Source organism: Ischnura elegans, chromosome 6 (assembly GCF_921293095.1).
Source record: "Ischnura elegans chromosome 6, ioIscEleg1.1, whole genome shotgun sequence".
NCBI lineage: Eukaryota > Metazoa > Arthropoda > Insecta > Odonata > Coenagrionidae > Ischnura > Ischnura elegans.
Genome location: NC_060251.1, coordinates 42,525,641 through 42,540,905, shown reverse-complemented (window position 1 = coordinate 42,540,905; position 15,265 = coordinate 42,525,641). Strand labels below are relative to the sequence as shown.

Here is a 15,265-nt window from a genome sequence, read left to right as displayed (position 1 = left end):
TTGCTCCAGAGGATGAGATGTTTGAAGCAGCTAATATTCCAAAACTTCTCTGGATGACGAGAAGGATTTAAACAACTTTGAAGAGCTCCTAAAAACCTCATCTCTCTTCAAATCATTTGTGAGTAAATTGACAGTTATCCGCTCTACATCTTTTGTCAAATTAACCCTTTCTATTTTCCCTTCTTGTGCCATATGTTTAAGTTAAAATTTATTTTTGTTTCCTTTCTTACAGGTTTAACATCTTGGACAAATTGCAGTTGATCATACTGATGGAGTTTTCAGCCCATGTGACTAGAAATATGTGTACAAATGAATTTGCTCCCTGCATCAATTGGGATGGAGAGCTTGGAAAAATTATGTTCAACAAACCCTACATCAATAAGGCTATTTGCAGTTAGTACATATCAATTTTTCTATTTAATTTATCATCAAAATTAGAAACTTTCAGCTTCTTGATGTTATTTTTTCCTTTGTTTGTAGTCCCACAATGGAAGAATTTCCCTCAGGGTAAAGTAATTAAGATGAAAGGCAAAAATTCAGTGGTTGTTCAACAAAATTGCTTAAGCAACTAGAGGTAACTGAAGGGAAAGGAAATGCTACAGAATCGACTGAAATGGCCAATGTAGATGATTTTTCTCGATTTGTATTTGAAGAGGGATAAAAGGAACATTAAAAGGAAAATTAAAAACAAATCCTGAGGAATTTCTTCTTGTAAAATCTATCTGTTTTTTGTTGAAATAAATCCTAATAAAGGTTGAGTTTCATATCTGAAGTGTTTAATTTATCCCTAAATGACAATCTAAATACAGAAATTATAGTATGAATTGGCATTAGAAGAACAAATAGGTTTGGTCACAAATAGTCAAAGTGAAGTCAAAATGAGGTCAAAATGATAGGTAGTCATTTAAGGTCATATTGACATCATCATGAGTCACGAAGGATGTCATTTCAAGGGACCATTTGTCATTGTGAAGGATGCCATTTCACAGTGACTACCAAGCCATGACTTGAAAATGACATCAAGATGATGTCATAATGACTTTTCATTCCTCCTTGGGTATATGCAAACTATGATAGAGATGACCCCTTATGATCACTGCTGAGTTAAAAAAATGAACATCCAATTTCCCAAAGTAAAAAAGGCATTACCTTTTCATAAGTAGGTACATATTTGTAATTAAATATCCAACTATATTTTTGCATGATTTGGTTGGCATCTCCACCAAAAAAAGATAAAAATGTTGTTCACATGACTCAAAAATGAATCTATTTCCAATAAACCTACCTGATGGTTGTCAAATTGCTGGATTAGAAGTTCCTGAGCTTTGAATGCTCTGATGGTGGTCAAACCCTGCAGCGATGCATTCAAATGGGAAAAAACAGGACTCCGAGCTGCAATTTCAAATTCACAATGTTAGTAAACATTTTCTTCATACTTTAAGACTTAATTTAGCAATACGCCGAATGGCAAATAAATTGAACTCACTAATCCCTTCCAACCTCTTCACATTCCTTGATGTTGCCACGTATATAATACGGAAGAAGAAAAATATTACACCAATTACTGCTGTTGGGACCAGAAGCCAGTAATTAACTATAGCCACAACCACCACAATACCAGCCAAAGCCAGTCCAATCTAAAAAAAAAAAAAGAATGATACAGCAACATAAAGTAAGTGGAGCGCTAAAAAAAAATGCTATGGTTCTAAAGGAAAAAATGACTTGAGACTATGTACATTTCTTGCAAAATAATAGATAAATGGAATGGGATAGTTAACTCTCACAAAAAATTTGCAATTCATTAGAAGAATTCAGTAGACAGACAGGAAAGTTACTGTCTGTAAAAAAAAGCAAGATACTCAAGTTTGAGGAGCTCTAGCGTCTATATGAAGCAATCGATTTCAATGAAATAAAAAGCATACGAAAGAGGATTTAGTTCTACGTTATATCATGTACTTTAAAAATTCTTCGGCTCAATAGTATTTCCTGTACTTAATTTTTTATCGAAAAAGTACCCGTTTTTTGCGCGTAAAATCAAGGTGCCCAACTTTGAGCGCTTGGCATTCCCGTAGTTTTCGTTCCTATAACTTGCAATTTTGATATAAAGAAGCCACATCTATTACTAGTAGTTTTCCGAAAACAAATTGTTTATACTACAAAAATTAACGGAGTTGTTGTAAACAACGCAAACCTCTGCTAACTTCGAAACCAGTGAGTCAATTGAAAATTGATTGGTACTGTTGTCTTCCGTAGAATGTTAGTAATGTATATACGTAGATCATACACGTTAATGGTCAGCAGTATATTCAATATCTTTTTATATTTATTTTTGTTTTTAGCTCTTGTTGTCGCCTTCTCCCTGCCTGACGGGAATGGCCTAAACAAAGCAACAGAAAAGAGAAAGTCTCTCGAGGTCGTGCGCAGTTGCCACATAGCGCATCGTGACTCACAGTACCCTAGCAGTTAATGAATCATTCACTGGTTGCTTTAAAACTTTACCTAGGGATGATTCGACTTTTGTTAGTGCAGATTCCCTCGGTGAATCAATCGTCCAAGAACGGGTTTTTCGGAGACGGAAGTCCAAATGGTATTGAGTGCAATTTGCTTTTTTCGCTGCGAAGCAGAAAAAAGTATGGACAAAAGATATCCTGTGTATCAAACTGTGTCTGATTGTCTTGGCATCAGCTTGATATCAGTGAGAAGAGTCGCGGCTAAACAGAAGGATTGTGAAAAGGAGAACACAAGTGGTGACCTTCCTACGGCACAGAATAGGGTTCGTCTTTTGGGAAGGCCGAAGATCTTCATCGACGACTTCACGATTGGAGTAATAAGGTGGACAGTGCACGGTTTCTATTTGAGGAATATATTTCCTACGTTACGCAGAATGATGGATTACCTGCTAGAGAATGTTCCCGATTGCCCACGTTTCTCTCTCCCAAAGTTAAGATCCATTCTGTTAGACATGGGATTTAGGTACAAAAAGTTTTTACCATCCGATAAAATTTACGCTATTATGGCTTAGAATTTACGTCGTAGAAAAGCATTTTGATGGAAGCTCAGCCCAACCTGACCTTAAGTTTACCTGAAGGGTGCAACAACGATACTTTCATCGTGCGAGTTGGTCATTTAAAAGAAGCGCGCCCTCTGCTGAGTCGGTGGCAACCACGCGCCTCTTTTCGCCTCCCCCTCCCACGACGGAGCTGCCGGTACGCGCATAGAAACATCTAGATAAATAATAAGTGATATTGACGTTATTATTGATATTTTATAAACATTTCATATGTGCTTGCATTACTAACATTCTACGAAAGACAACAGTACCAATCAATTTTCAATTGACTCACTGGTTTCGAAGTTAGCAGAGGTTTGTGTTGTTTACAACAACTCCGTTAATTTTTGTAGTATAAACAATTTGTTTTCGGAAAACTACTAGTAATAGATGTGGCTTCTTTATATCAAAATTGCAAGTTATAGGAACAAAAACTACGGGAATGCCAAGCGCTCAAAGTTGGGCACCTTGATTTTACGCGCAAAAAACGGGTACTTTTTCGATAAAAAATTAAGTACAGGAAATACTATTGAGCCGAAGAATTTTTAAAGTACATGATATAACGTAGAACTAAATCCTCTTTCGTATGCTTTTTATTTCATTGAAATCGATTGCTTCATATAGACGCTAGAGCTCCTCAAACTCGAGTATCTTGCTTTTTTTTACAGACAGTAGAAGGAGTACATTTTAGGAAATGAGAAAAAATTCATTCAAAGGAAATAGGGTGGTTTCCTATTTTTTTTTTATTGCCTAAATCGAAAGATTATTACTCCTGGAGTAAGTATTTCACACTTTTAGATTTTTAAATGGCGATATCTATTATTCGCGATTAAATGAAAAGGGAAAATTTTCAAGCGCGCGAAAATGCAACGCGTAAGTATGAATGCCGGGAAATCTCTCTGTGTGACGTTTTTCTGGTTCCTGCTGCCGCCCTTTGAGGTGACCTTGAGGCGAGGCTTAGCGCTGATACGACGCAGGCTTCTAGCGGGTAGCCTAGTACCCTGCTGGCTGGTAGCGCTTGGCTTAAATAAAGATTATTAATACCTTATCAAACGAAGAAAACTTTCCGACCTTAGCCAGTTTTAATAGGTGATTATTAAGACATGTTTCCCTGAGCTCTGCGCCTCATGCATGCATTGGTAATCTCAGATGATGTATAATTCCTATCTTCTCGTGTAGAAACTAGGTCCCTGTGACATCACGTGGAGTGGCATCGCATGGGCGCCAATCTGGCCCTTTTCAAATGAGGATAAAAATGGACCATTGCCATTCGTCTAAACCGGTATTTCTAAAACGAAATAATTTGTATATTATGAATACACTAATGGTGGGTACTGAATCACAATCAATGCCTTTTGTTTTCTTTGATGAAGGAAACTACCCTATTTTTAGGGATATGGCAAAAAACTCCAGTAGTCCAAAGGTGGATCCAGGATATTTTTCTAGAGTGAGCACAGGGGTCAGACAGGCAAACAGTCTTCTCATGTTTGAGATTGAAAACAACATACAAAAATTACTGTATGACATACAGCAGACTCCTGATTATTCGGCTGCGGTTTATCCGCGTTGAGGATTATCTGTGCATGATTTCCAATCTCGCTCAATTTTTTCCCCGATTTTTATAAAAAATATCAGATGCAAAATCATCGGAATTACGGCACTAATGATAGGATACACTAGGCTTATTATTCCCATTAGAAACCCCTTTGTAAAACGGAAGCAATCACGTGCTAGCTACATTCACGGGAGCACCGTGTTCCTGTTTTCCAAGCCTCACAGTGCGCGACCGCAAACAAACAATATATGTATTATTACTTATGCAGTTATCCTGAGTTATTTTTTTAGAGTGCTTCCCAGACTCATTGAGAGCTTTTTTCGCCAGTTCGTGATCATTTTAGCAGCGATAACGTGGTTGTACTGGTATTTTTAATGCTCCATTAAAGGCATGGTTTGACAAATCACACATCTTTGGCTTTGTGATCACGGATACAGAAAAGTGGCTTGCACGAATGCTTCAAAACCACTTCTCGACGTCGGAAACTACACAGTCAGGCACCACACCACATAGTCACCTCTCACATTTTGCCTGGATTGCAACTGCTGTGAGACGTGTATCCGTGATCATGGAACAAGGTCGAGTGCTGCGAGGCTTGGAAATTAGAAACACGGTGCTCCTGCCAATGCAGCTAGCGTATCATTGCTTCCGTTTTAGGAAGGGGATTCTAGCAGAAACAATAAGCCCACTGTATCCTAACATTAATGCAGTAATTCTGGTGATTTTGCATCTGATTTTATTTTTTTTAAAGGATCACGGAAAATATTGTGCGAGAGCGAAAATCGGGCACAGATAATCCGCAAAACAGATTTACCACAGCCGGATAATCAGGAGTCTGCTGTATATTATTTACATGCCCATAAGGAATGTTAGATGTGTGGTCTAGTATTCATCTACATCTACATAATACCCCGTGAGCCGCCTAAAAGGCGTGTGGCAGGGGGTGTTAGGACACCAGCCATTTACAACTATAAAAAAAAGAAGTGCTCTAACGAGGTTGGGACTAGCGTTTATTAAAGTCCTTTATGGTTCGGGGGAAAAACGAATTCCCATATCTATCCGTTCGGCAAAACATCTGTCTTAATTTATCGCTTCTATCGGACCGGAGATATAGTGTGGCTCTAATAATATGTTCTCTGTGTCTCTCCTAAATATATCCATTCTCAATTGTTCAAGCAATCTAAGCCTAGCGTGAAGAAGACTATGAGTGGCAGGAAAACTCTTGATTCATTTTCGAAGAATTCTTCAATGGTAACCAATTATAAAATGGCCAATAAATAAATATTTATGGCCAATGAGAGCTGTATCCGGTGGTTTGAGAATAAAATAAAAATAAATAAAAATAAAATAAGAAACTCTTATCCACGATCTTTAAAAGTGTTTTTCATACAGTTTTACTACCTAAAATACAAAAACCTGTATTAGTTACTAGAAAAAAAAATCATCCTCGTTCAGCCACTCTCTCTTGAGATAAAAATATAAAAAAATGCTTAACCAGCCACCCAATTTTCCTCCTCATTGTCTTGTAATAGATGACTACTAATTGTGGGAAGGAATCGCTACTGCAGTAAGCTCACGATTATCCGTGCATGAATTTCACCCTCTTTAAATGTTATTTATTATCTTTATTAACAATAAAATTGGACACAAAACTTTCAGAATTGTTTTCTAATGCAAGGATATACAAGGCTCATTAGACATCTCTTCATAAAACATAATTATTTTCTTTACTTGCTGATAAGGAATGTGTCAAAGTTTACCTAGTAATGCAGAAGAGTATGAGTGGCAGAAAAACACACTTCATTAATTTTAGAACTCTTTGATTAATTTTTGTATTTTTCGTATCCCCAATGCACAATTATTGCCATGGCCTCATATGCAGTTGATTATATCTCAAGGGAACCAGAGATTTTTTTTCACTTAGGCATGTTTGGTCTCATTTGCACCCCAGCTTTTGCAAGGTGGTGATTACGTTTTGCAGAGATTCTGGAGTAGACTCAGTCAGCAACTAAATAATTGATGCCCAGGAATAGTGGGTGTTCTAAGATATAAAATTACGCTAAATACTTCATGGTATTCACCTCGTGATGAAAGAAAATTAAAATGTAAATGCAGAGAACCTAAATGAGAGGCTTGACAGAGAGGAAAATGAGCCAGACTTGTAACATACGATGGATACTGTAGACCAACCAAGGTCATATGAGAGAGCAAGGGAGTAGTGAGCAGTGAGGGAAGGGGAACCAGACAAAAGAGAGTAGCAATTGTATGAGTCACCTGCATAGATAGATTGCTGTAGCATACAGAGAAATGGTATAACATGAGACCAATGACGTTATCACCACTAAAAAGATCCATTATCCAATGAGGACAGCTCTCACTGATTCCTTGAAGCAATATAAAAATGAGGACTTCGTTCATAAATTATAATATACTGTTTGATTTCCATAATTTATAAACATTATAAAAAATAAAAGTGAAAGTTTTGATTAGGTATCCCTTTTTTTCTGATCACTCTTCCCATCATTAACCAGGATAATTGGGAGTTTACTGTAGGAGTGCTAAAACAACAATGAACTACGTGAGGCTGAGGAATAGTTTAGATGTAGTGAACTTGGCAGGATTACATGACATCATTAACTTATCAGCATTAGGGTTAAGGCCAGGCCAGTCGCGAGGGCGGGGCAACCAAGGCATTTTGCCCTGGGCGCACCGTATTCGCCGACTAAAATTTTTTTTAAATTTTGAGTAACAATGTTATCTACTGTGCTGCGCTCTCAGCTCTCTTCAACACAATGAAAGAGCTTCGAGTCTCCTTCACATCGCAAAACGCAGACACACATATCATCGGCTCGTGACTTACGCGGTCGGCAAGTTTTTTACCGAAATTTTTAAATATCCTTGTACGTTTTACTTTCATAATCAATAAAATATCTTTATTGTGAAAAAAAGTTTTCAATTCATTTTCAAATCCCCCGATTGCAGGTATATCAATGTTATTGGGAGGGGGGGCACGATCCCAGTTTGCCCCGGGCGCCAGATCAGCTAGCGACGGGCCTGCTTAAGGCCATCAATTTTTCACAGCAAAAAGCTAGTGATGCATACAATGGATCAAAAAAGGGAAATTTAAAATTCTTTTTATCACAATCGACAACACATAAATGAGCCTACATAAAATAAGAATATAATTAGGTATATAGATACAACAGATAATACATTTTGTGGTCATACCTGCATTGCATCCATCATTGCCAATGGCAGTAATTCATCAACAGCTCCAACATCCTTTGAAAATCTATTTAGGATTCTTCCTGTCAAAAATATAAAGAAACAGAGTAACGTGCTATTGAAACACAGAAAATGAGAACTCAAAAATACAAATAAATCAACAAACAAGCATTATGTTTGCAGGTGAATACTACCACTTAGTGAAGAGCCTGTACACCATGGGCAACACAGCCTTCAAAACATTGGTGTCTAACTTAGAAGTTACCCAGAGGTAGATTTCTTCAGGGGGCAGGAAGAACTGTTCCCCTCATTTGCATAATTTTTCCACTGATTTTGCAAACTGATTTTGCCACAGGATAGTAAAATTCAAGAGTGGTAAACAGAAAATTACCTGAGGGATTGGTGTTGAAAAACCTCATTGTGGCCCTTGTTATGGCTGAAAACATCCTGTCATGAAGTCTAGTGGACGCTCTCATGCAAACATAGAAGAATGCCACTGAGCGGGTCAGAGAAATGACAATGCAACCAAGAACAAGAGCCGAATAGACATATATGCAGATGTCTGTGGTGAATATGTCATAGAGATGGTTCCCTTCTAAGTCTGGAATCTCTGTCGTATATGTAGAATTTTCCTCAACAGTGTAATTCTCCATTGACAGACTGAAAGATGATGTGGCACCATCAACCACATGTGGATTTGCAAGGTGTCTCAGTTCTTCCATATTAGTCCTGCAAAGGCAAATGTATATAAGTATGCTAAAATTAATTTACAAGATAAAAAAAACAATTTTACCAGATCAAATGGATCATTATTTGCCCCAATTACTTAATAATTATGCAACGATTTCTCACTGCTATAAAAGCTATACTTGGTTAACCTTTATACACCTAATGTGCCTCTATGGGCATGGGAAAATAGCTCCACTGGCATGCCCATACAGGCAAGACAATTCAACGTCATGCAATTCTAGCAGTAAAGGGCAACTATTGAGTTTAAATCCAGTGGCAAAAGATTAAACATGAAATTATACCAGGATGTACATTAAATAAATTTCCTTGAAGCAAGTCACAATAGTTCCAACTAACATGATCTATATACATTATGTATTTCACCAGACATGATAGATGTAAAAATGTATTACATTTAGGGCATATTACTTTTAATCATGGTATCCAAAATACCATTTATAAATGATCTTGTCTGATCATAGCATTCAATAAGTCAAATAAAAAACAAAGCTTTTAGTCTATTCAATGACAGCTTATCATTTTCATGATAAGTACATTTTCACAAAAACCTTAACATAATACTTAAATAATAAAAACCATACACTCTTACCAAAAAGTAACCCAGTAGTCACATCCACTAGAGACAAGTTGTGATAACAGAAACAGTGAAAACATGAATGTTATTGTACAATAATTCCCTCCAGATGCAAAATATTTTCTGTAGACAGTTGATCCAACTGATCCTTTAGATCGAATTTCATCCACCATCTGTTGCTCTTCAGCCTGTTCTGCTTCCACAGATTCTGAACGAGACCTCAAGCTCTGTAGAAAACAAATGAAAATGAATCTGTATTAGGCAAAGAATACATCACATGCAAAGGTAGCTCACCGTTTTTACTGTTGTATACAGGCCAGTTGCTTCTGGGCACTTATTCAAAGAGAGGCAGTGGCCTTGTCAAAATTGTCTTTCAAGTTAACACTTCACAGCCATGAAGTATGTTAAGAATTGTTTTACAATTCCACAAATTTAATTTCCCTACCCATTTATAATTTCACAAATACATCACTCACATGATCACACAGTCAATTAAAGAAGGCAGCAAGTCAAAGGTCATCTTAATGAATTAAATAATTAAAATTTTATTTTTTTTGGAAGCTAAACACATTTATGTATTACATTTCTTACGTAATAGATAAGAAAATTGAGAGTAAAATTTCAATTAGGGCTTTGTTCATAAAAAAACAACTAAGTATTCACCTGGACAGAGCTATGCCTGCTACCAATAGATATTTTGTCATTTTCCACGTTGTCTTCATCATCTTCCTCACTTGACAGAAGTTTAACAAAATCCAGACCAGATGACTGCAGCTCATCAAATGTCCCTTGTGCAACAATTGCACCCTTTGGAAAAAAGTCATTTTTAAAAGTGGCACACTAAAATCAGACTTGTTTTGATATTCAGTTTATTAGGAGAATCTGAGCTAATGAGCAACATGAGTAACTGGATATACCTCTTGAATAAGTTATGATGAAGGGGGACATCACAAATAGGCAGGTATTTTTTCATTCATAAAATAATTAAATGTATATCACTGCAAATGCATTTCAGTCATGTTTTCATTATAGACCATCTGGAGCCACAGCAAAAAAGAGAGAAATGGCATTATGGTGAAAAGAGGCTAATTTTTATTCACATACCACCAAAAACAACACAACATTGCCCTTTAGATTGGGTTTGTGTGACAAATGAATAATGTAACATACACAAACATCCATGCCTTCAATAGGAGTGGCCTACCCAGGTGGGACTTGAAACCGCAAACTTCTGTATGGCAGGTGATGACTTCACGCCACAGAGTCTGACAAAAAAGCGTGGATTAAACCTGGGACTTTTCATTTATGTAAGCTGGTGAATTTCTACATCAGAAGTTAAGTCATTATCTTCGTTGGCTCTTTTGCTGCAAATGCACAGCATAAAATCAATCATGCATACATGCATTACTATTCTCATTACAAATACCTCTGAAATAATGTCATATTTATATTATGACAGTCCCTATGAGCATCAACCATTTTAAAACTGGAAATTTTATCAGTCAAGAAATATTATTTGGTAAGCTTGCAATATTTTTTTAAAATCATAACCTCAAAACATTATAAATCCACATCAGTGCAGCATATGGGAAATTTAAACCACTCACATTATCCATTACGACTATCAAATCTGCAGGCTTCAAATACTGAAGTTGATGAGTGACCAAGATGCGTGTCTTTGATGACAAATGACTAGATACACAGTCCTCAAACAAGTGCTTTCCAACATGGGTATCCACAGCAGACAAGGGATCATCAAGCAGATAAATGTCAGCACTTTTGTACACAGCTCTGTAAAGTAAAAGTTTCCATCACTGCTGATGAAAATTAAAGCATACAGCTAAACCTAGGTCTTCAAATTTTGTACAAAATTACAAATCTGTTAATTCCTGGTGGAAAATATTCTCCTAGCCTAGAAGAAGCAAATGAGATTGAAAATACAATATCACATTTCTATAAAGACAAGCTCCACCAAAATTTGTATCAAGATTAGAGATGTGCGAATAGTATCCGCGAATATTCTAATGCCTCGAATACTAGGAAGAATTCAACATTCCAGATCATGAATATTTATGCTTAAAGTACAATCTTGAATACCTCGAATACTTTGAATTTTGCGACATACACTGATGCATGCACGTCGTTGGTAGTTGACTCGCAAGCAACACAAAGGACTCTAGCCGTTAAGTGAATGCAGTGCTGTTTTAGGAAAGTTGCCAAACTACATCAAATTTGCAGATAAGAGTGGTGAATAGATATCGTTTGACGTGAGGGACTGAAAATGATCGGGGGAAAATATACGAAAACCCTAGGTTTCCCCATCAAAACCCCCCAAAAAATTTGAAAATGGTCGCGTTCAGCAGACTCAACAGTTGCGGAACCGGTGAGACAATTTCTGCTGAACGCCCTCTGGTAGGTCACCGGTGTTTCTGATCAGACGCCATTTTTTCCACCGGAGAAAATTACCGATCACCGGTTGGGACATGTTGAGAATCAATATGGCTCCGCCCAGTACTAGCACGTCTTCTGGTGATATAGTAGCAAAGATATGCGTACGGAGGAATGACATATGAAATTCAGGATACTGAAGAAAAACAAGTAAAACTGGCTTCAGGTTTGTCATCGACTAAGTAAGCTATCGTCCTGAAAACGAGGGACTATCCTTTCGTAATAGTTGTCATTCCACGGCCTATTTCTTCTGAGGCGTACGGGTTAGGGATCTCTTTTAAAGAATCTCGTCTCGCGTTGAATTAAACCGAACAAATTGTTCACAGTTTCATCGTCTCCTGCAATTAAAATCGCCAGCGCTTCTACGGGAATCGCATTACCACCCATTTTGAAAGTTTCTGCTATTTGGTCACGTGACTGATCACTCCTCAGCAACCGTTCAGCAGATCGCAACGACCGGTCGCTCACCGGTGAGGGATCTCTTGATCCCGGTGAGTATCTGCTGAACTCGACCAATGGCAGAAAAAAAATCGACTTTAGAGGTACCTTCCGTCACGCATTCAGCTACTGCTCCCGAACCGTTCCACCAATCGGAAAGTTCATCATGGATTTAAAGACTACAAGGATGTGATTTCCCTGATGTCAGTTTTGTTTATTTATGCCAAACAACGGCTTGCTGTTTTCCATTAAAAGTAGGTATGAATTTCTGGAAAAAGAACAATTATTCCCTTGTGCCATTATTCTTGAACCACAATTCAAAATCAGTCTATTTCAAGATTCAAATAATGTTGAGATGATAAAAAAATCATTTTGGTTTGGAGATAACAAGTTTGTACAAATGGTATCACCCCAACAAAAACAGATACCTTAGGAAAAGTGCAACCAAAAATTACCTTTTCACCTTACATGCCTTTTTATTTATACATTTATCAAGTGAAATAGAAGAATAACACTCAGTATGCTTTCTGAAATTCTAGTATTCAAGATATTCAAAATTTGAGAGTATTCGAATATTCGAGCTACGATTTAATATTCAAATTAGGTACCTATTCAAGTTAAGAGTAGTCTACTATTCGACCCTCCTCTAATTAAGATATAGGGCATGGAACTGAAAATAATTACTAAACCACATAAAGCTGTCCATGTCAGTAGTCATGAACTTGTTCCCACCCCAAAACATATTTTATTTCATAAACAAGAAGATTCACGACCAATTTTCAATATATTATAAGAGGTAGGGCAGGCCATTGCATTAAACATTGATTGCCATGGTGTTTTAGCACACATCGCTTGTATCACATCACGTGGATCCATGCTAATAGAAGTGTCTATAGATGGCAAAGATTTTTGACCTTTTTCATGGTGCACATTCATGAACCGGATAAAGTGGACTGACCGTCACTTCATCTGTCAAGAGCTAGGTACCCGCTTGGAAAAAGTTAAAGAAATTGAAAAACGAACTGCTTCAAAAGTATTTTCAATTGGAGAGTACATTTATACAAACACAAAGCTAGGTAAACATAAAAATTCCACTATCTGGTCCTCTATTCCTGATGCTCCCATTCAGAGAGCATTAACACTAAGGAAGTTACTATTTCAGCCTATCAATAGCATTAAGATAAAAAAATTGTTTTTCATTTCTGGTGACAGTGAAGTTTAATTTTCTTTCAATAAATTGACAAATTAATATTTTTCATTTAATAATGTAATTAAGGAGTTTTTATTTCACCTAGAAAATTAGAAACAAGATATCTTGAACACACTAAAAACCATAACTAGAAATTTCAAACAATGCACCTGAAACAATTTGAGGGCAGCCACCTTTTGCCTTAACAAAGAAGTCAACAAATTTGCAAGTAACGTGTTAAATTTCTCCCCATGTACCCATCAACACATATTGCATACAATGCAACCTTGATAAAACGAGACCCCACGGTGCACCGATAAACACTCGCTATAGCGAATTGTCGCTTTACCGGAGGTGGAGCAAATAATAGCCAATATGCCTGTTGCAAACAGTTATACACGAACAGAAGTGGCGCGGCGACAGATAAATTTCTATCCGATAAACGTACGCATAAATCCAGACAAAAGGCGATGTTTTTTGCATCACTAAATTTCCTTACTCAAACAACGGATCGGAGTATGATCGGAGTCCTTTCTTCCACGACTTCGGGTTTACACCGCAGGCATCACCAGCAATTATGAGGGGAGATAACGCTTTGGTGCTTTGCATTAGTATAATCAACCTTCCGCACTCTTGAAATTCTCGATTCGCAATCTATCCCTGAAATACTCCGCTTTAGGCTTAGGCATACCCCCTTTCTCAGAAGTTCCCGCAGATTGGAGTGAGCAAAACCACCCGAACAAAGCTCCTTATAACTCTACATAGTCTGCATTCCTTGGGCGCTTTTGTTTTTTTTTTTAATTGTGAAGAGCGAAAAGAAAGATAAATTAATTTCGACACTCTCATATTATTCCTTTATTTTTATTTTCTTGCTTAGACGTGTTTGGTGTTTTTTTGGCCATGGTGTCTGCCATCAAATGCTTTCTATTCACGCAACTCATGGACGTGCAGGTATGCTGCCGACTGCTTTCTGCCGCCCGAGGAACAAAAGAAGATCATGCATTCGCAAATGCTAATGTCACAATATTTTCACCATAATTAACTACTTATTTATCGAACGAAAGTTTACCACATAAATTTGAGACTGAGCACTCCATTAACTTCATTTCTAACAGATCGCTAGCAATTACAGAGATTAAGGAGTCTTGATATAAGTTCTTTCCAGCAGTGAACCCTCGCTATGGCGGGAGCCAACACCAAAAGGACCTCGTAAAAACATGCTTATTATAGGGTCACTTGACGGTGCAACAGCTATCTCTCGTAATAGCGGGGGTCTCTCTATAGCCCGTACTCGCTTTAACGAGGTTCTACTGTACTAACCATTTTTTTCTACTAATTTACTAATATCACCACTGTAAACATAGATATTAAAAAAAAACATAGGGCATACCTGGCTAGGTTAACCCGTGCTCTCTGTCCACCACTCAAAGACACTCCTCTTTCACCAACAATGGTCTGGTCCCCATGTGGCAGCTCTTCAAAGTCTCGCTTCAAGGCACACACTCTTACCACCTGATTATAACGAACTTTATCATAGGGTTCTCCAAACAAAATATTTTTCCTCACTGAACCAGCAAACATCCAAGGCTCCTGAAATTGAAAATAAACAAAAGCCCATGAAGATTTCAACTGAAGACTATGAAGAAAGCATGAAATTTAGACTAATAAAAGATTTTTTTCTATCAATTTCTTAACAAATCATAAAATTATAAATCACTAAAAATTAAATAAATAAAAATCAAAGACAAAACTGATATAAAGAATATATGCAATGCATACTGTGAAACATAAGAGTTACTACAGTACAGTAATCTTTACATCGTAATGGAGGGGACCAAAATTTGGGCAATTTGATGCATGGAGGTTCATTATAGAGAGGTTTTAGTGATATGCACCATTTTTTCATATCCTTTAGAAATGAAAGGCACTAATGTCCTTTAAACCATTATGTTTATGTGTTTAAATAAACATGCATGCATTTGTGAACATACATTTATTATTTAATAACTACAGAAAGCGAGTGCTATCGCATGATTT

General features: G+C 37.1%; 1 protein-coding gene across 2 annotated transcripts in view; it reads right to left on the bottom strand.

Moving 5' to 3' along the window:
- Window positions 1–15,265, bottom strand: part of LOC124160579 (ATP-binding cassette sub-family C member 4-like) — a 201,290-nt gene that overhangs the window by 23,883 nt on the left and 162,142 nt on the right. For both annotated transcript variants that reach the window (XM_046536461.1, XM_046536460.1), the window contains exons 12-19: window positions 14,619–14,818; window positions 10,761–10,944; window positions 9,817–9,960; window positions 9,169–9,380; window positions 8,221–8,558; window positions 7,833–7,912; window positions 1,487–1,637; window positions 1,286–1,392 (exon numbers count right to left, since the gene is read on the bottom strand). In XM_046536461.1, the coding sequence (XP_046392417.1) occupies window positions 1,286–1,392; window positions 1,487–1,637; window positions 7,833–7,912; window positions 8,221–8,558; window positions 9,169–9,380; window positions 9,817–9,960; window positions 10,761–10,944; window positions 14,619–14,818 (1,416 nt within the window). The remainder of the gene's footprint in view (window positions 1–1,285; window positions 1,393–1,486; window positions 1,638–7,832; window positions 7,913–8,220; window positions 8,559–9,168; window positions 9,381–9,816; window positions 9,961–10,760; window positions 10,945–14,618; window positions 14,819–15,265) is intronic.